The 16,828-nt window shown below is 45.4% G+C and overlaps 1 protein-coding gene across 1 annotated transcript in view; it reads right to left on the bottom strand.

Annotated features, from left to right (window-relative positions):
• Positions 1 to 15,212, bottom strand: part of Slc25a20 (solute carrier family 25 (carnitine/acylcarnitine translocase), member 20) — a 25,424-nt gene extending 10,212 nt beyond the window's left edge. Inside the window, exons 1-4 of the mRNA XM_013028062.1 lie at positions 15,002 to 15,212; positions 9,765 to 9,857; positions 8,249 to 8,376; positions 5,195 to 5,285 (exon numbers count right to left, since the gene is read on the bottom strand). Of these exons, the coding sequence (XP_012883516.1) occupies positions 5,195 to 5,285; positions 8,249 to 8,376; positions 9,765 to 9,857; positions 15,002 to 15,106 (417 nt within the window). The 5' untranslated portion in view covers positions 15,107 to 15,212. The remainder of the gene's footprint in view (positions 1 to 5,194; positions 5,286 to 8,248; positions 8,377 to 9,764; positions 9,858 to 15,001) is intronic.
• Between the last annotated feature and the right edge of the window lie 1,616 nt (positions 15,213 to 16,828).

Raw genomic sequence — 16,828 nt, 5'->3', positions numbered from 1 at the left:
GTGTGTGTGTGTGTGTGTTTCTTTGTGAAGGCAGTGGCTTGTACTATGATCCTAAGGTATTGTCCCCTAGTTTTTTCAGTCAAGGATAACACTCTACCACTTGAACCATACTCTCACTGCCAGTTTTTGGCTGGTTAATCAGAGATAAGACTCTCACAGAATCTTTCCTACCCTCGCTGGATTTGAACTGCAATGATCAGATCTTAGCCTCCTGAGTAGCCTGGGCGCTGTCCCTCAGCTCTTCAGCTCAAGGCGAGTGCTCTACCACTTGAGCCACAGCGCCACTTCCGACTTTTTTTTTCTGCTTATGTGGTGCTAAGGAATCGAACCCAGGGCCTCAGGCATGCAAGGCAAGCGGTCTACCACTGAGCCACCTTCCCAGCCCAGGACAAGAAAACTTCTAAGACACTAAGTTCTCTAGCAAAGCACAGGAAATATGGTCCAATACTCATTCCTTCAGCAAAAACCAAGCAAGGAGTTTAGACTTGCAATCTCTCTTCTCTTTTTTTTTTGGGGGTGGGGGCAGTCCTGGGGCTTGAGCTCAGGACCTGGACTCTGTCCCACCAGTTAAACCACTTTGGCTTTTTCTGTTTATGTGGTACTGAGGAATCGAACCCAGGGCTTCATGCGTGCTAGGCAAGTACTCTATCACTAAACCATCTTCCCAGCCCAAGACTTGCACTCTAATAAGGTTGTAATGCGGCATACAACCTGCTGTAGAGGTTGAATTGGTTTAGGCCTACTAGGACTTTCATCCCTAAGAGTTGGAAGCCAGCATTTTCCTACCCTGTGATATCAGTGGAGACGCCAGCCCTCACTCCCTCACCCAGCAGTAAAAGTGCCCCACCCTCATGTGTCAACATGGAGAACCTAGATCTCTTCCACCACCTAACAGTATTGAGACCACATCCTTTTCTTTCCTGCTTCCATACTGTCAGAGAAACAGGAAGTTTAAATAAAGTACAGAGTTCAACAGAATATGCAAATATTTGGGTTTAAATGGAAATATCACTAGTTTTTTTTTTTTTTTTTGGTCAATCATTGGGCTTGAACTCTGGGCCTGGGCGCTGTCCCTGAGCTCTTTAGCTTAAGGCCAGCCCTCTACCACTTGAGCCACAGCGCTACTTCTGGTTTTCTGGTATGAATTGGATATAAGAGTCCCATGGCCTTTCCTGCCTGGGCTGGCTTTGAATTGTGATCCTCAGTTCTCAGCCTCCTGAGCAGCTATGATTACAGGCCTGAGCCACCAGTGCCCAGCTCACTGGTTAGTATTATCCCCACCTTGGGTCCTCAGCTTCACCTAACCTGAGCTCCTCCCTGCCCTAGAGTTCCTGCCATATAGCTGGCCATTCCCTCTCTCCACCCACATCTCCCTTGCATACACTTACTTCTGCCCTCACTTCCTCCTCCAGACCTACCTTCCACCTGGATAAGGGCAGACTCCATGCTCTCTCTCTCCCGGGGAGATATGGCCCCTCTAATAAGCCTTACAATAATCTTTCTCCTGTGCCTGCCTGCCTTTGTGTGGTCCCCTGGGATGGTCGTGAAGGATTCTAATATCACTTATACTCAAAACCAGGAAGATTTCAAACTGAACAATGAAAAAAGACAAGCAATGGAAACACTATGCAGAGAAGAACCAAGCTAGGTGCCAGTGGCTCCAACCTATGAGAAAAGGCTCTTTTCTTTTTTTTTTTAGCTGGTCTTAGGGCTTGCACTCTGAGCCTAGGCACTGTCCCTGAGCTGCTTTTTTTTTTGGGGGGGGGTCGGTCATGGGGCTTGAACTCTGGGCTTGGGCGCTGTCCCTGCGCTCTTCAGCTCAAGGCGAGCGCTCTACTCCTTGAGCCACAGCACCATTTCTGGTTTTCTAGTGGTTTCAGTGCCCTGGCTGACTTTGAACCGAGATCCTCAGATCTCAGCCTCCTGAGTAAACTAGGATTACAGGTGTGAGCCACCGGCGCACGGCTTGACCCTGAGTTTCTTTAGCTCTACTACTTGAGCCAAGGGTCACTTCCAACCTATTCTATGATTAATTGGAGATAAGAATCTCATGGACTTTCCTGCCCCCGTTGGCTTTGAATTGCAATCTTCAGATCTCAACCTCCTGAGTAGCTAGGATTACAGGCATGAGCCATGAGCACCAGGCTAAAAACTTCTTTTCTATCAAAATAGGTTGTTTAAAAGTTCCTGCTTTGGCCTGGTGGTTAGGCTCTTGTGGCTTATTTTCTTAAGCCAGTATCTGCAAATAAGGAAGGGAAAGAGGAAATGCTTTGTGATAAAGAAGAGTTTTTGAAATGTAACATTTTTGTCTTAACTGGTTGTTTCAACATGGCAGAAGAATTAAGACATGTCTCAAGTTGTTCAAGAAAGTAACATCTGTACTTTGCTGGCTCCTACCTATAATCCTAGCTACTGAGGAGGCTGAGATCTGAGGATCATGGTTCAAAGGCAGCCAGCTCAGGCAGGAAAGTCCATGAGATTATTATCTCCAATGAACCACCTGAAAACCAGAAGTGGCGCTGTAGCTAGAGTGGTAGAGCACTTGCTTGGAGGTGAAGAGCTCAGGGACAGCGCCCAGGCCCAGAGCCAAAGCCCCACAATTGATAAAACAAAAAAACATACACCCTCTGCTACTTTCTTTTTCTTTTCTTTCTTTTTTTTTTTTTTTTGTTGGTCTTGGGGCTTGAACTCTGGGCTTGGGAGCTGTCCCTGAGCTCTTCAGCTCAAGGCCAGTGCTCTACCACTTGAGCCACAGAGCCACTTCCGGTTTTCTGGTGGTTCATTGGAGATAAGAGTCTCACTGTCTTTCGTGCATGGGCTGGCTTTGAACCACCATGTTCTTCAGATCTCAGCCTCCTGAGTAGCTAGGATTACAGACATGAGCCACCAGGGCCCAGCTATACTGCTACTCTTATCTCAAATGCTTTTTCTTTTTGTCAGAGATAGGGCTTGAACTCAGGACCTGGGGAGCTGTCCTTGAGTCCCCCCCACCCCTGCTCAAGGCTAGTGCTCTACCACCTTGAGCCATAGGTCTACTTCCAGTTTTACAGTAGTTAATTAGAGATAAGGGTCTCTTGGACTTTCCTTCCTGGGCTGGCTTCCAACCTCAATCCTCAGGTCAGCCTCCTGAGTAGTTAGGATTACAGGTGTCAGCCACCAGCGCTGGTTCTCAAAGACTTTTAATAAATGCATCCTACCCTTTACAAACTAGCCAATCATGAGCAGATTATGAACCTGAGCTCAGCCAATATGAGCAGAGAGGCAGGGCCTGTTGTGTTAGGGATCAGAAGGGGGCTGCCTAATTGTTCTGTGTGCTTGCTTGTCAGATTTTTGGCTGACGGTCACCCTTCACAGAAGTAAACTTTGCCTTGCTGAGTCCCTTTCAAGATGGTTTCCTTATTTCTAAACAATACCCTAACATCCTGAGCTGTTTCTAACATGCCTGTAAATATTAGCTACTCAGGAGGCTAAGATCTCAAGCATCAAAGTTCAAAGCCATCCTAGACAGGCAAGTCCAGGAGATGCTTATATACAATTAACCAGAAAAAAGATAGAAGTGGAGCTGTGGATCAAGAGGCAGAGCACTAGCCTTGAGCAAAAATAAAAACAAAGAGGCTGGGAATGTGGCTTAGTGGTAGAGTGCTTGCCTAGCATGCATGAAGCCCTAGGTTCGACTCCTCAGTACCACATAAACAGAAAAAAAAAAAGGCCAAAAGTGGCATGGTGGCTCAAGTGGTAGAGTGCTAGCCTTGAGAAAAAAAGCTCAGGGACAGTGCCCAGGCCCTGAGTTCAAGCCCTAGGACTGGCAATCAATCAATCAATCAAAATTAAAACCAAGTGCCTATATTCCTAACTATTCAGGAAGTTGACATGTGAAGATCATAGTTTGAAGCTAGCCCAGGCAGGAAAGTCCATGAGACTCTTACCACAATAAACTACTGAGAAAAAGCCAGAAGTCATGTGGTTCATATGGTAGAGTAGCTAGCATCCAGGCCTAGAGTTCAAGCCCCAGGACCAGCAAAAACAAAAACAAAATCAACGTTAAGAATGCAACTACTATTCTGCCTAGCAACCATATTATTAGGCAATTACCTCAGAAAAAAATGACATTCTCTTACATAAATCTCTGAATATTTATAACATCTTTATTCATAATAACTCAAACTAAAAAGAACACAGATGTCCTTCAAACAATAAATGGTTAAAATGCAGTAAATCCAAGCCACAAATACAACTCAGCAGGAAAACAAAAATGAATGAACTATTCATATATGCATCAATCGGAATGAAATCTCCAGAAAATTAGGCTGTTAAAAAAAAAAAAAAACAATCTGAAAGTTTCCACATTGGAGTCTGGGTCCTTTCTCTGAGCTTTTTGACTCAAGGTTAGCTCTCTACTACTTTGAGCCACAGCTCCACTTTTGGTTTTCTGATGCTTCATTGGAAATAAGAGTCTTAGGCACTTTCCTGCCCTGGCTGGCTTTGAACTGTGATCCTCAGATCTCAGCCTCCTGAGTAGTTAGGATCACAGGCATGAAGCTATCAGCACCTAGTCATTTAAATATTCTTGAAATGGCAAAGTTGTAGAATGGAATATATTGCAAGGTATTAGGATTTGAGACAATTGCTAGGGATATGCCAAACTCAGGCAAGAGCAGCCTCCCACACCTCTGATGAAACATGACACACCTTTTAGTTTACAGAGTAATTAATGGATAGATCTGGGCTGATGCCTCATGTGATAGTTTGTTAATTTGCTACACTATTACACACACACACACACACACACACACACACACACACACACACACAATTTATTTATTTATTTGCCAGTACTGGGGTTTGAACTCAGGGTCTGGGGCACTGTCCCTGAGCTTCTTTGGCTCAAGGCAAGCAGTCTACCACTTGAGCCACAGCACCACTTCTGGCCTTTTCTGTTTATGTGGTACTGAGGAATTGAACCCAAAGCTTTGTGATGCTAGCTAGCCAAGCACTCTACCACTAAGCCACATTTCCAGCCCACTATGATATTTCTTGATTCTATTGCTATTGCTTCTGTGTTCCTGAAACCCTTGTTTTGTACAACACTAACTAACCTAAAGCCAGTATTAAGGGTTGAAAGCCCATTAAAATACACACAAAATTCTATACTGAATAGAAAAAGCTTGCTTCCTCTTCCCAATCCCACCCTTACCTGTAATAAGCACTTGATTCGTTCTCCAGGGGTCATGATTCCTGTGGTGAACACACCAGATAACATTCCAGCTGCAAACAGCTGGGGATAGCTGCATGAAAAAAAAAACACACACACATATACACAAAAACAAATATTGTGATTATCCACCAAGGAGAGAGGTAACTCCAGCAGAGATGATTTTAGACTTGGATTGAAAAGAAATATAGGGCTGGGAAGGTGGTTCAGTGGTAGAGTACTTGGCTTACATGCATGAGGCCCTGGGTCCGATTCCTCAGCATCACATAAACAGAAAAAGCCAGATGTGATGCTGTGGCTCAAATGGTAGAGCACTAGCCTTGAGCTGAAGAGCTAGGGGACAGCACCCAGGCCCAGGCCCCATGACCAACAAAAAATAAATAAATAAATGAGAAACATTAGAGCAAGACATGGTTTTTTACCCTTGAGCCTGCTGTATTCCATCATTATGAACAAGTTGTTAGCCTTGTTTATCTGCAGAATGCTAGGTTACTGGGGGAAAGCCAGTAACCTAAGATCTTGAATGAGTTCCCCTCCAATCTAACTTCTCTTGCCCTACCATGGGCCTGAGAACATTCTCAGCCAAGACTCAAGCAGGACAGCTTCAAGGTCAGCCATCTCTATGGGCAGAGGCTGGTTGCCACTTGCAAGGACTATGCCTTATAATGCTGAGAAAAAGCCAGACACCAGTGGCTCACATGTGTAAATCCTAGATACTCAGGAGGCTGAGATCTGAGTAGTGTGATTCAAAGCTAGCCTAGCAGGAAATCCTGTGAAACTTTTTTTTTTGCCAGTCCTGGGTCTTGATACAGAGCCTGGGCACTGTTCCTGAGCTTCTTTTGCTTAAGGCTAACACGCTACCACTTGAGCCTTGGTGCCACTTCTAGCTTTTTCTACTGATGTGGTACTGAGGAATCAAACCCAGGGTTCAAGCACTCTACCACTAAGCCACATTCCCAGCCCCTGTATTCATTATTTCAATCAGATCCCCATGACTTAGCAAATAGAGTTGACAAACCTCACAAACTGGTTTGGATGTGTGAGGACTCTGAAAACTAAGTCTTCAAGCCAGACTCATCCAAAAGGAGTCCAATATACAAAGGTCAAAGTTGCCAAATGGATGTATGGAATGTCGTCATTGTTTCTTTGCTTTAGATAGAACACCAGGATTTTTGTTTTGTTTTTGTGACTTAAACTCAGGGCCTAGAGAATGTCCTTGAGCTTATTTGGCTCAAGGCCTAGCATTCTACCACTTGAACCATGGTACCAATTCCAGCATTTCTTTTTTTTTTTTGGGGGGGGGTCAGTCATAGGTCTTGAACTAAGGGTGTTGTCCCTGAGCTCTTTTGCTCAAGGCTACTGGTCTAGCACTTATGAGTCCCAGTGCCACTTCTGGTGGTAATTTGGGGATAAGAGTCTCATGGACTTTCCTGCCTGGGTTGGCTTTGAACAACGATCTTCAGATCTCAGTCTCTGGAGTAGCTAGGATTATAGGCATGGGCCACTGGTGCCTGGCCAGAGAACACCAGTTTTGTGGTTTTTTTTTTTTTTTTTGGCCAGTGCTGGGGCTTGAACTCAGTGCCTGGGCACTATCACTGAGCTGCTTCTGTTCAAGGTTAGAACTTGAACCACAGTGCTACTTCTGGCTTTTTCTGTGTATGTGGTACTGAGGAATTGAGCCCAGGGCTTCATGCATGCTGAGCAAGCACTCTACCACTAAGCCACAATCTCAGCCCCCCCTGCACTCTTCCCAAGGAGGGAACACTAGCTATCTCAGTTATTTTTTTTTTTTTTGGGTCCGGTCATGGGGCCTGAACTCTGGGCCTGGGCGCTGTCCCTCAGCTCTTCAGCTCAAGGCGAGCACTCTACCACTTGAGCCACAGTGCCACTTCCGGGCTTTTTTCTTTTTGCTTATGTGGTGCTGAGGAATCGAACCCAGGGCCTCGAGCATGCAAGGCAAGCGCTCTACCACTGAGCCACCTTCCCAGCCCCGCTATCTCAGTTATATAGGCTGACTATTAAATAATCAAGACATTTGATTTCATACACAGCCAGCTTCACACTGCTTATCCCCAAAAGAAGTCTTCTCAACAACTGAATTGAGCCCTATGAAACCAATAAGTGCTCTTCTTGCCAGGATGTCTAACCTTAGGTTGGGCACATTTAAAGTTCTGGGACTGGAGATTTTTTTTTGGGGGGGGAGGGTCAGTTGTGGAGCTTCAACTCAGGGCCTGGGTGCTGTCCCTGAGTCTCTTTGTGCTCAAGAGTAGCACTCAATGACTTGAATCACAGCACCACTTCTGTGTTGTTGTTGTTGTTATTTTTTTTTTTCCAGTCTTGGGGCCTGAACTCTAGGCCTGGGCACTGTCCCTCAGCTCTTCAGCACAAGGCTAATGCTCTACCACTTGAGCCACAGCACCACTTCCAGCTTTTTCTGCTTATGTGATGCCGAGGAATCGAACTCAGGGCCTCATGCATGCAAGGCAAGCACTCTACCACTGAGCCACCTTCACAGCCCCTACTTCTGGTTTTTGAGTGGTTAATTGAACTGTGATCCTCAGATCTCAGCCTTTTGAATAGCTACGATAACAGGCGTGAGCCACCAGCACTGAGCACTAGAGACTTTTTTTTTGGAATGTGTACCATATACCATCCTATTCTACTGCTCTTCACCCCCATTTTTGGGTGGTTTCTCTGGGTGTTCTGAAGGAAACTAAGATACTTTTCCCTTTTTTTGGTGCTGGTCCTGGGGCTTGAGCTCCATTTGCTCAAGTCTACCACTTGAGCCATAGCATAATTTCTGGCTTTTTCTGTATATGGTACTGAGGAATCAAACCCAGGGCTTCATGCATGCTAGACAAGCACTCTACCACTGTGCCACATTCCCAGCCCCAAGTAAGATACTTCTTTCATGTGAAACTCAGCTCTGGGGGCCAAAGGCACTTTTACTGCCAGTTTGTCAATGTTATTTCCCTTTAACTATGTCATAACACCAAAGAGAACCGCACTGGGTGCCCCAGGCCGATGAATACTCACTTGAGCACATCTTCTGGGGATTTCTGCTGTAGTCTCTTCCCCAAACCAAACCCAAAGAAGCACACAGCAAACATGGGGGTGACCCCAATGATGGGTGCAGCCATACCCCGGTAGAGTCCTGTGATGCCCTATAAGAAACCATAAAAGCAGAATCTGTATACAACCACCACCACCATTAATAGTGTGTGTGTGTGTGTGTGTTTATTTTGTGTGTGTGTGTGTGTGCGTGCGCGCGCTGGTGCTTCTAGGGCTTGAACTCAAGGCCTGGGCACTGTCCCTGAGCCTTTTTTCTCAAGGCTAGCAGTCTACTTCTAGCAGAGCTTCACTTCTAGCTTTGTTGGTGATTAATTGGAAATAAAAAGGCTCAGGGACTTGACTGCCCAGAGTGGTTTCGAACCATGATCCTCAGATCTCAGATTAGGATTGAACTCATGGGCTTAAGGAAAATCAGGCTTTAGCTTCCTAAGAAACTAGGGCTACAAACATGTGTCACTGTACCCATTTTAAGAAGTGGGAAGCCGGGTGCCGGTGGCTCATGCCTGTAATCCCAACTACTCAGGCGGCTGAGATCTGAAGATCTCAGTTCAAAGCCAGCCTGGGCAGGAAAGTCTGTGAGATTCTGATCTCTAATCAACCACCAGAAAACCAGAAGTGCCACTGTGGCTCAAGCAGTAGAGCACTCGCCTTGAGCTGAAGAGCACAGGGACAGTGCCTAAGCCCAGAGTTCAAGCCTCATGACCAACAAAAACAAAAACAAAAAGAAGAATTGGTCTTATAGCCGGGCACTGGTGGCTCATGCTTGTAATCCTAGCTACTCAGGAGGCTGAGATCTGAGGATCATAGTTCAAAGCCAGCCCAGGCAGGAAAAGTCTATGAGACTCTTATCTCCAATTAACCACCAGAAAACTGCAAGTGGCACTGTGGTTCAAAGTGGTAGAGCTCTTGCTTTGAGCTGAAGAGCTGAGGGAGAGCGTCCAGGCCCAGAGTTCAAGCCCCATGACCAACCAAAAAAAAAAAGAAGAAGAAAAAAAGGATTGGCTCAAGTGGTAGAGCACTTGCCTAGCACAGCAGAGTCTCGGGATTCCATCCTCAGTACTAAAACAAATAAACAAATCAGTAGCTAGAATTATCAAACTCTAGGACAGATAGCGATAGAAAGATACAGGGTAGCAGTGAGTACCCTGTAGAAAAGCTAAAACCCCAGCAGATTTACACAAAATTGTCATATCCCTTGGGAGTAAGCATATTAAATAAAACCCCTGAATATGGTCCTTTGAGTAAGATTCAATAGATACAATACCTCTATTTTTTTTCTTTTGCCAGTCCTGGGGCTTGAACTCAGGACCTGGGCACTGTCCCTGAACTTCTTTTGCTCAAAATGAACACTCTATTACTTCTTGCTCCACAGCGCCACTTCCAGCTTTTTCTGTTTATGTGGTACTGAGGAATTGAGCTTCATGCATACTAGGCAAGCAGTCTACTACTAAGCCACATTCCCAGCCCCTAGATACCATACCTCTTTTATAAGAGTCTTTCGGAAACAGTCAAAGGTGCCAGAGTACATGGGAGGCTGTCCAGGTAAACTTGGTGGTTGTGTCTGCAGCCGGACCTGAAACCAGAAAGAAGTTAAAATGAATCAGCTTATAGACTCAGAACTGCTAGTAACAGTCCATCTGTCGGTCAAATTAAATGGGAAATTTTGTACCTTTAAGCTTATAGATTCAGACTTAGCTCACTGGTACTGGTACTTCATTCCTTTTTTTTAATTGATAAATAATATCCCTTTGTACACTATATTTTGTATATCTATGTATCAGTTGATCATGATCACATGGTGATTTCAGGAGGAACTGAATCAGTAGAAAATATGTATCTTTGGGCTGGGAATGTGGCTCAGTGGTAGAGTGCTTGCCTTGCATGCATGAGGCTCTGGGTTCAAGCCAGGACTGGTTTAAAAAAAAAAAATCAGCTCATGGGAAGTATGGAAGATGAGAAATCCCAAGAACTGCAGTCAGCAATCTAGAAGACCATAAAAGAGCTAAGTTCAGTTTAAGGCACACAAAAAAGAGACTGATATTTTAGTTTTAACAGGAAGGTAGGACAAGTTCCCTTATAAGTCTAAGGAATGTCAGCCTTTGCTTCTATACCAGTCTATACAGGTCCAATAGGTTTTAGGTAAGCTTCCACTGATTCAAATATTTGACATATAAAGCTAAGTCTAAATGGCAACTAAAATGTCAATTCTAAACTGCTTGTTTTGAAAGTCCTGGGGCTTGAACCTCTGGAACTGGGCACAGTCCAGAGGTTCTTTTGCTCAAGGCAAGTGCTCTACTACTTGAGCCACAGCACCACTTCTGGATTTTGTTTTTCTTTTGAATAGTGTACTGTAGATAAGAGTCTCATGGAGTTTCCTGCCTGGCCTGGCTCAGAATGGCAATCCTTAGATCTAAGCCCCATGAGTAGCTAGGATTACAGGCAGGAGCCATGGGCACCTGGTTGAATATTGTTTCATGTGCTCATTTTTTTTTTTCCTGTTGGTCATGGGGCTTGGGCACTGTCCCTGTGCTCTTCAGCTCAAGCATTTCCGGTTTTCTAGTGGCTTTTATTGGAAAGTCTCAGGGACTTTCCTGCCTGGGCTGGCTTTGAACCATGATCCTCAGATCTCAGCCTCCTGAGAAGCTAGGATTTTAGGTATGAACCACAGCACCTGGCTCATGTGCTCATTTGTATTTTCCTCCTCCTCCTCCCTCTTCTTCTTCTTTTTGTTGGTTGTGGGGCCTGGGAGCTGTCTCTCAGCTCTTTAGTTCAAGACTAGGGCTCTACCACTTGAGCCACAGTGCCTCTTCTGGCTATTTCTGTTTATGTGGTGCTGAGGAATCGAACCCAGGGCCTCATGCATGGGAGGCAAGCACTCTACCACTGAGCCACCTTCCCAACCCTTGTATTTTTTTTATATCTTCTAGATGCCAGTTAATTTATTAAATATAATCTCATGCAAGATTCTGAACCAGATCATACATTCAAGGTGTTTCCTAAAACTTGACTCAAAAAGATTGTGAGAATAAAAAAAAAAAAAAAGATTGTGAGAGTTAATGAATGTTTCTTGTTTTAACCCACCAAGACTTAGGGAAAATTGTTATATTGTAATTGATAACTGATCTGAAGTTTTTTCTTCTACAATATTTTCCTGGATGTATTTCCTGCATCCTGTTCTTCAGCTTCAAATCTTTCTGAAGATTGCTATTATACTAATTTTTCCAAAACACCTTTTTCAATACATTGTTCCTTTATTTTCTGGTCCTGGGGCTTGAACTCAGCGCTTGGGTACTGTCCCTTAACCTTTTTGCTCAATGTTAGGGCTCGACCATTAGAGCCACATCTCCACGTCTGGCTTTTTGGTGATAAATTGGATATAAAGGGTTTTGTGGAGCTTGGTGTCCAGCCTGGCTTTGAACCTTGATCCTCATATCTCAGTGTCCCGGATAGCTAGGATTACAGGTATAAGCCACTGGTACCTGGCTCTGTCTGAGACTTTATTTTTTTTGGGTCTGGTCGTGGGGCCTCAACTCTGGGCCTGGGCACTGTCCCTTAGCTCTTCAGCTCAAGGCTAGCACTCTACCACTTGAGTGACAACGTCACTTCTGGCTTTTTTCTTTTTACTTATGTGGTGCTGAGGAATCGAACCGAGGGCCTCAGGCATGCAAGGCAAGCTCTCTACTACTGAGCCACCTTCCCAGCCCCTCTGTCTGATGATGATGATGATGATGATGATTTTGTCAGTCATGGGGCCTGAACTCTGGGCCTGGGCACTGTCCCTCAGCTCTTCAGCTCAAGGCTAGCCCTCTATCACTTGCGCCACAGTGCCACTTCCGACTTTTTCTGCTTATATGGTACTGAGGAATTGAACTCAGAGCCTCATGAATGCAAGGCAAGCATTCTACCACTGAGCCACCTTTCCAGCCCATGTTTGATTATTTTTTGAGACAGAGTTTTACTATGCAGCTGATGTTGGCCTCAAACTCATGATCTCCCTGGCTGAGCCTCTCAAGTGTTGGAACTACAGAGTTACACCATTATCCTTGCCCCCACCCCCCCTTTTTTTTTTGTCAGTCCTGGGGCTTGAACTCTGGGCCTGAGCTTCTTTTTGCTCAAATCTAGCACTCTACCACTTGAGCCACAGTGCCACTTCTGGCTTTTTCTGTGTATATGGTACTGAGGAATAGAACTCAGGGCTTCATGCATACTAGGCAAGCACTCTACCACTAAGCCACATTCTCAGCCCTCCTCCCTCCTCCCCAAGCTGGTCTTATTTTATATTCTGATTCTGTACTTGCCAGCCCATACTTGTCCTGACTCCAATTAATCATGTGTTAAGAGACTTAATCTTTAAGTATAACAGTGTTGGGAGGTGAGCTTTATTGGAGGTGTTTAGTTCATAAAGGTTCTGCCTTCATAAATGAGTTAATACCAGTTATAAAAAGGCTTAAGATTTGAGTTTGATCTCTTGCTCTTCCATCTTTCACCATAGGATGACACAGCAGGATGGGCCTGGCTAGATATAGGCCTATGGACTTTGGACTTTCCAAACCTCTAGAACTATAAAAAAATAAATCTCTGTTCATCACCTACCAGTTTCAGGCATTCTGTAATAGCAGCACATGCCAAACTGTGTAAATCTCCTTATTCTTCTATTCAGAATTCAACCACCTCTTCAATTCTTGCCTAATGTCACCTTCCATAAGGTTCTGCCCCTCAAGTTCCCAATTCTGTAGTGTTTCAGGACCACAGCTCCTTTGCCTTGAACTCTTTCTTTCTTTCTTTTTTTTTTGGTCAGTCGTGGGGCTTGAACTCTGGGCCTGGGCACTGTCCCTTAGCACTTCAGCTCAAGGCTAGCACTCTACCACTTGAGCCACAGTACCACTTCTGGCCTTTCCTGCTTACGTGGTGCTGAGAAATCAAAACCAGAGCCTCTTGCATGCAAGGGAAGTACTCTACCACTGAGCCACCTTTCCAGCCCTGTGCCTTGAACTTTTGAAAAGTACCTTCAAGGTCAGACTTTATTTGGGGGCCTGCCTAGTTTCCTGAGGTCAAAAGGGCTGCAGTCAGTAATCTTCAGTTTTGGTGTAGACTACACAGTGTTTCTCTGAGTTGTCACAATGCCAGCAGATATTTTCAGTCATTTATAATTTGGTACACAGGTCACTGGGCCTTTCCTGAGGGTAAAACCAAGGACAAGAGGATATAAAAGTAGGAGCAGAATTTATATAAGGCTCAAATAAGGGGCTGGGAATGTGGCTTAGTGGTAGAGTGTTTGCCTAGCATGCATGAGGCCCTGGATTCAATTCCTGAGTACCACATAAACAACAACAAAAAAATACATATACACACATACAAATTCTCAAATAAGGGGCTTTGGTTTTCATTTCTTTCTTTTTTAAAGCCTCAGACGCTGAGCTCTAACGAGATTTCTACCTCTATGGACTGAGGGCAGAAATAGAGGTTAATTGCTCTTTACTAGAAGCACTAATATACACATAGCATTTACCATCTGCAAAACACTGATTGCATGTTGCCCAATGTCCTGACCCAGGTGCTTTAATCCTTGCTCTTGCTATAGAATGAACCCAGTATGAGTTCTACCTCAAGGCATTTTCTCCCTTAAATGAAAGGCATCAAAGGAGGACTGTTGCCCAAGCCTGCCAAGAGGGAAAAAAAAAAACTATGAAACTATTTTTCTGCAGAGCAACTGGATCCAGTATCTTATGTATTTTTTCAAGTCTGTATCTAGAGACAGGATAGAAATCTATAACGAAGCATCAAATGCAAAGTCAGAGGACATGGACTTTGGTCTCCAGCAAGCTGTGGCTGAAAGTGTTTTGAGGGGAAGAGTGGAGGAGTGAGGTAAGAAAGATCAAGGAAAGAGCCCTGTTGAATTTCCTCTCTCCCATAGAGAGGTTTGACCCTGGGAGACTTCATCTGGGAGTTGTGAACATGAGGCTGGCCTCAGGTAAACCTGGGCATCTGCTTTTCTTGGAAAGAACTCAGTCCAGTCCCTAAGGATATTTTTGCTTCATACAGGGATCCTGTATGTAATAGACTTTTCAGGCTACCATGGGATGATCTAGGCTGAAAATGGCCAAGTGCCTTGGACAGGGAAAGGAGAGGGAGAGGGAGACAGAGAGGAGGGAGGAGGGAGAGAGGGAGGAGGGGAAGGAGGGAGGGAGGGAGAGAGAAAGTTGGCAATGAGATATTGGTCCCAGACAAGTATCTCAGATTATGTCATCTCTGTCTTTGTCTTCCTGGGGCAAGTTTTTACTGGGGGTCGGTTTCAATCTTTAGGGTAAAATGTTAGGAATCAGCGGGAATCAGAGCTCTGGGGAGAGACACATTTCCTTTCCCTGACTGTGGGCCACAGCAATAGGAGCTTTGATGTGGTGGTTTAAGGACTCCCCCACTTGGCACTGGGTGGCTTTTTGAGGCGCCAGCGACAGCTTCTACCCACATCCTTGAAAGAGTGACTGTCTAGATTGGTTTTTTTTATTTGTGATCCAGGGGGAACTCGAATCCAGACTCCGCGCTCACGTGTGTTATACACTTTCCCAACACTCCTTAGGTTTCTTATCGAATCTTATATACCCCCCCTCCCTTACCTCCCCCCACCTCCCCCCCATTCTGTCCAGAGCCCACGTCTGGCAGGAAGGACCCTGATTTCCGGGCCTCCTGCCCGAGCCCGCATCCCACACCCTAGCGCACCTTGATCGTGTCCAGAGGGTGCCCCACGAACACCAGGCACACGCCGCCAAAGCCGCCGGCCAACAGGTTCTTGAGCGGGCTGATGGGTTTCGGCTCCTTTGCCATGGTCTGTCGTTTTGACAGTCGGCCTGTCAGTTCCCGGGCGGTCTTGCTCGGGTGCCCAGCAGCACCTCTGGCACCGCCGACCTTTCGCCTACTTTAGGGTAGGCGGGGCCATAAGCCCGGGGCAGGTCGGGAGGAGGGACCTAGTGGTCCGCCCAGCCCGGGCTTCCGCCGCGGGAGCCGCTTCCGGCCTCGGCCCCGCCCCGATGGGCGTGGCCAGCCATCCCTCCCTGTGAGGGCGGGGCTCGCATGTGCCAGGGCCTGAGGATTGAAGTCCTCCTCCTGCGCCAGGAGATCATCTTGCAGTTTAAATGTTTCTCTCTTGGGGTTTCCTACGCTCCCGTGCACTCCACAGAGGTCAGTCGCACCCCGTTGTCTCCCAGGCGCCTTTCTAAGTGCTGTAGGCTCACTTTGGAAATACAGCTCATAGACCATAACTATGATACATGAAAAAAAGAAAATGCAGTGTATGAAATAGTAACTGCTCTGAAGAAAAAGAACTGGAGAGTATGTGCAACAAATGATTTGCAATTTTAATTTCGTGAATGGGAGAATCTATTAAGATGCACTGTATGGGAGGTCTGAGGTGAAATAGTAACTCCCATAAATGGGAAAGAAGATGAGTTTTTTTTTTTTGCCAGTCCTGAGGCTTGAACTCAGGGGCCTGGGCACTGCACTGTCCCTGAGCATCTTTTGCTCAAGGCTAGTTCTCTACCACTCGAGCCACAACACCACTTCTGGCTTTTTCTGTGTATGTGGTACATGCTTTATGCATACTAGGCAAGCACTCTACCACAAAGCCACATTCCCAGCCCCAGGATGAGGAATCTATTAGGTACAGGAAATATTAATGGTTTTATTATAAATTTTAATAGAACCCTTATTTTTTGATATTTGGGATAATGCACATAATAGCACCAATGTTCCAAAGTACACATATTATGCATATCTTTATTTTTCCTGTACTGGAATTTGAATTCAAGGACTTGTACTTACTCAGGTTGCTTGGTTTGGACTTTACCACTTGAGCTATTCCTTCAGCACTTACTGTTTTGTGTTTTTTGTTTTTGTAAGAGACACATACTTTCCTGCCTGGGCTGGGTATGAACCGTGATCCTTACATCTCAGCCTCCTGAGTAGCTAGGATTAGAGGCATGAGCCACTAGCACCTGACTCTTCAGCCCAGTTTACTGTCAGTTATTTTGGAGATGGAGTCTCACCGGTTTTTCTGCCCAGGCTGACTTTGAACTGTGATCTCAGCCCCTGGAGCAGCTAGGATTACAGGCATGAGTCTTACAGGCATGAACCACAGACATTTAGCCTCATTCTGTATTTCACAGGTGCAAAATTAATCTTCAGAAAGACTATTTCTCTTGACCCTGGAGTGGACTTAGTACCACTGATCTAAAGTAAGAGATATAATTTTATTTGCAGAAAATGTATCTTGGGTTCTTTCTGAGCATCATCATAATTTTGTTAAGATAAACCAAACAAATACACTGGAGTATAGGAGGATTTTGTGTTACTAATACACAAAACTCACAGCCATACCATAGGTTACTCATTACTTTTTTTTTGGGGGGGGGTTGGTCATGGGGGCTGAACTCTGGGCCTGGTCGCTGTCCTTCAGCTCTTTCAGCTCAGGGCTAGCGCCCTTCCACTTGAGCCACAGCGCCACTTCCGGCTTTTTTTCTGCTTATGTGGTGCTGAGGAATCGAACCCAGG

Source organism: Dipodomys ordii, unplaced genomic scaffold (genome assembly GCF_000151885.1).
Source record: "Dipodomys ordii isolate 6190 unplaced genomic scaffold, Dord_2.0 Scaffold107, whole genome shotgun sequence".
Classification (NCBI taxonomy): Eukaryota; Metazoa; Chordata; class Mammalia; order Rodentia; family Heteromyidae; genus Dipodomys; species Dipodomys ordii.
This window is presented reverse-complemented; position numbering and strand designations above follow the sequence as displayed.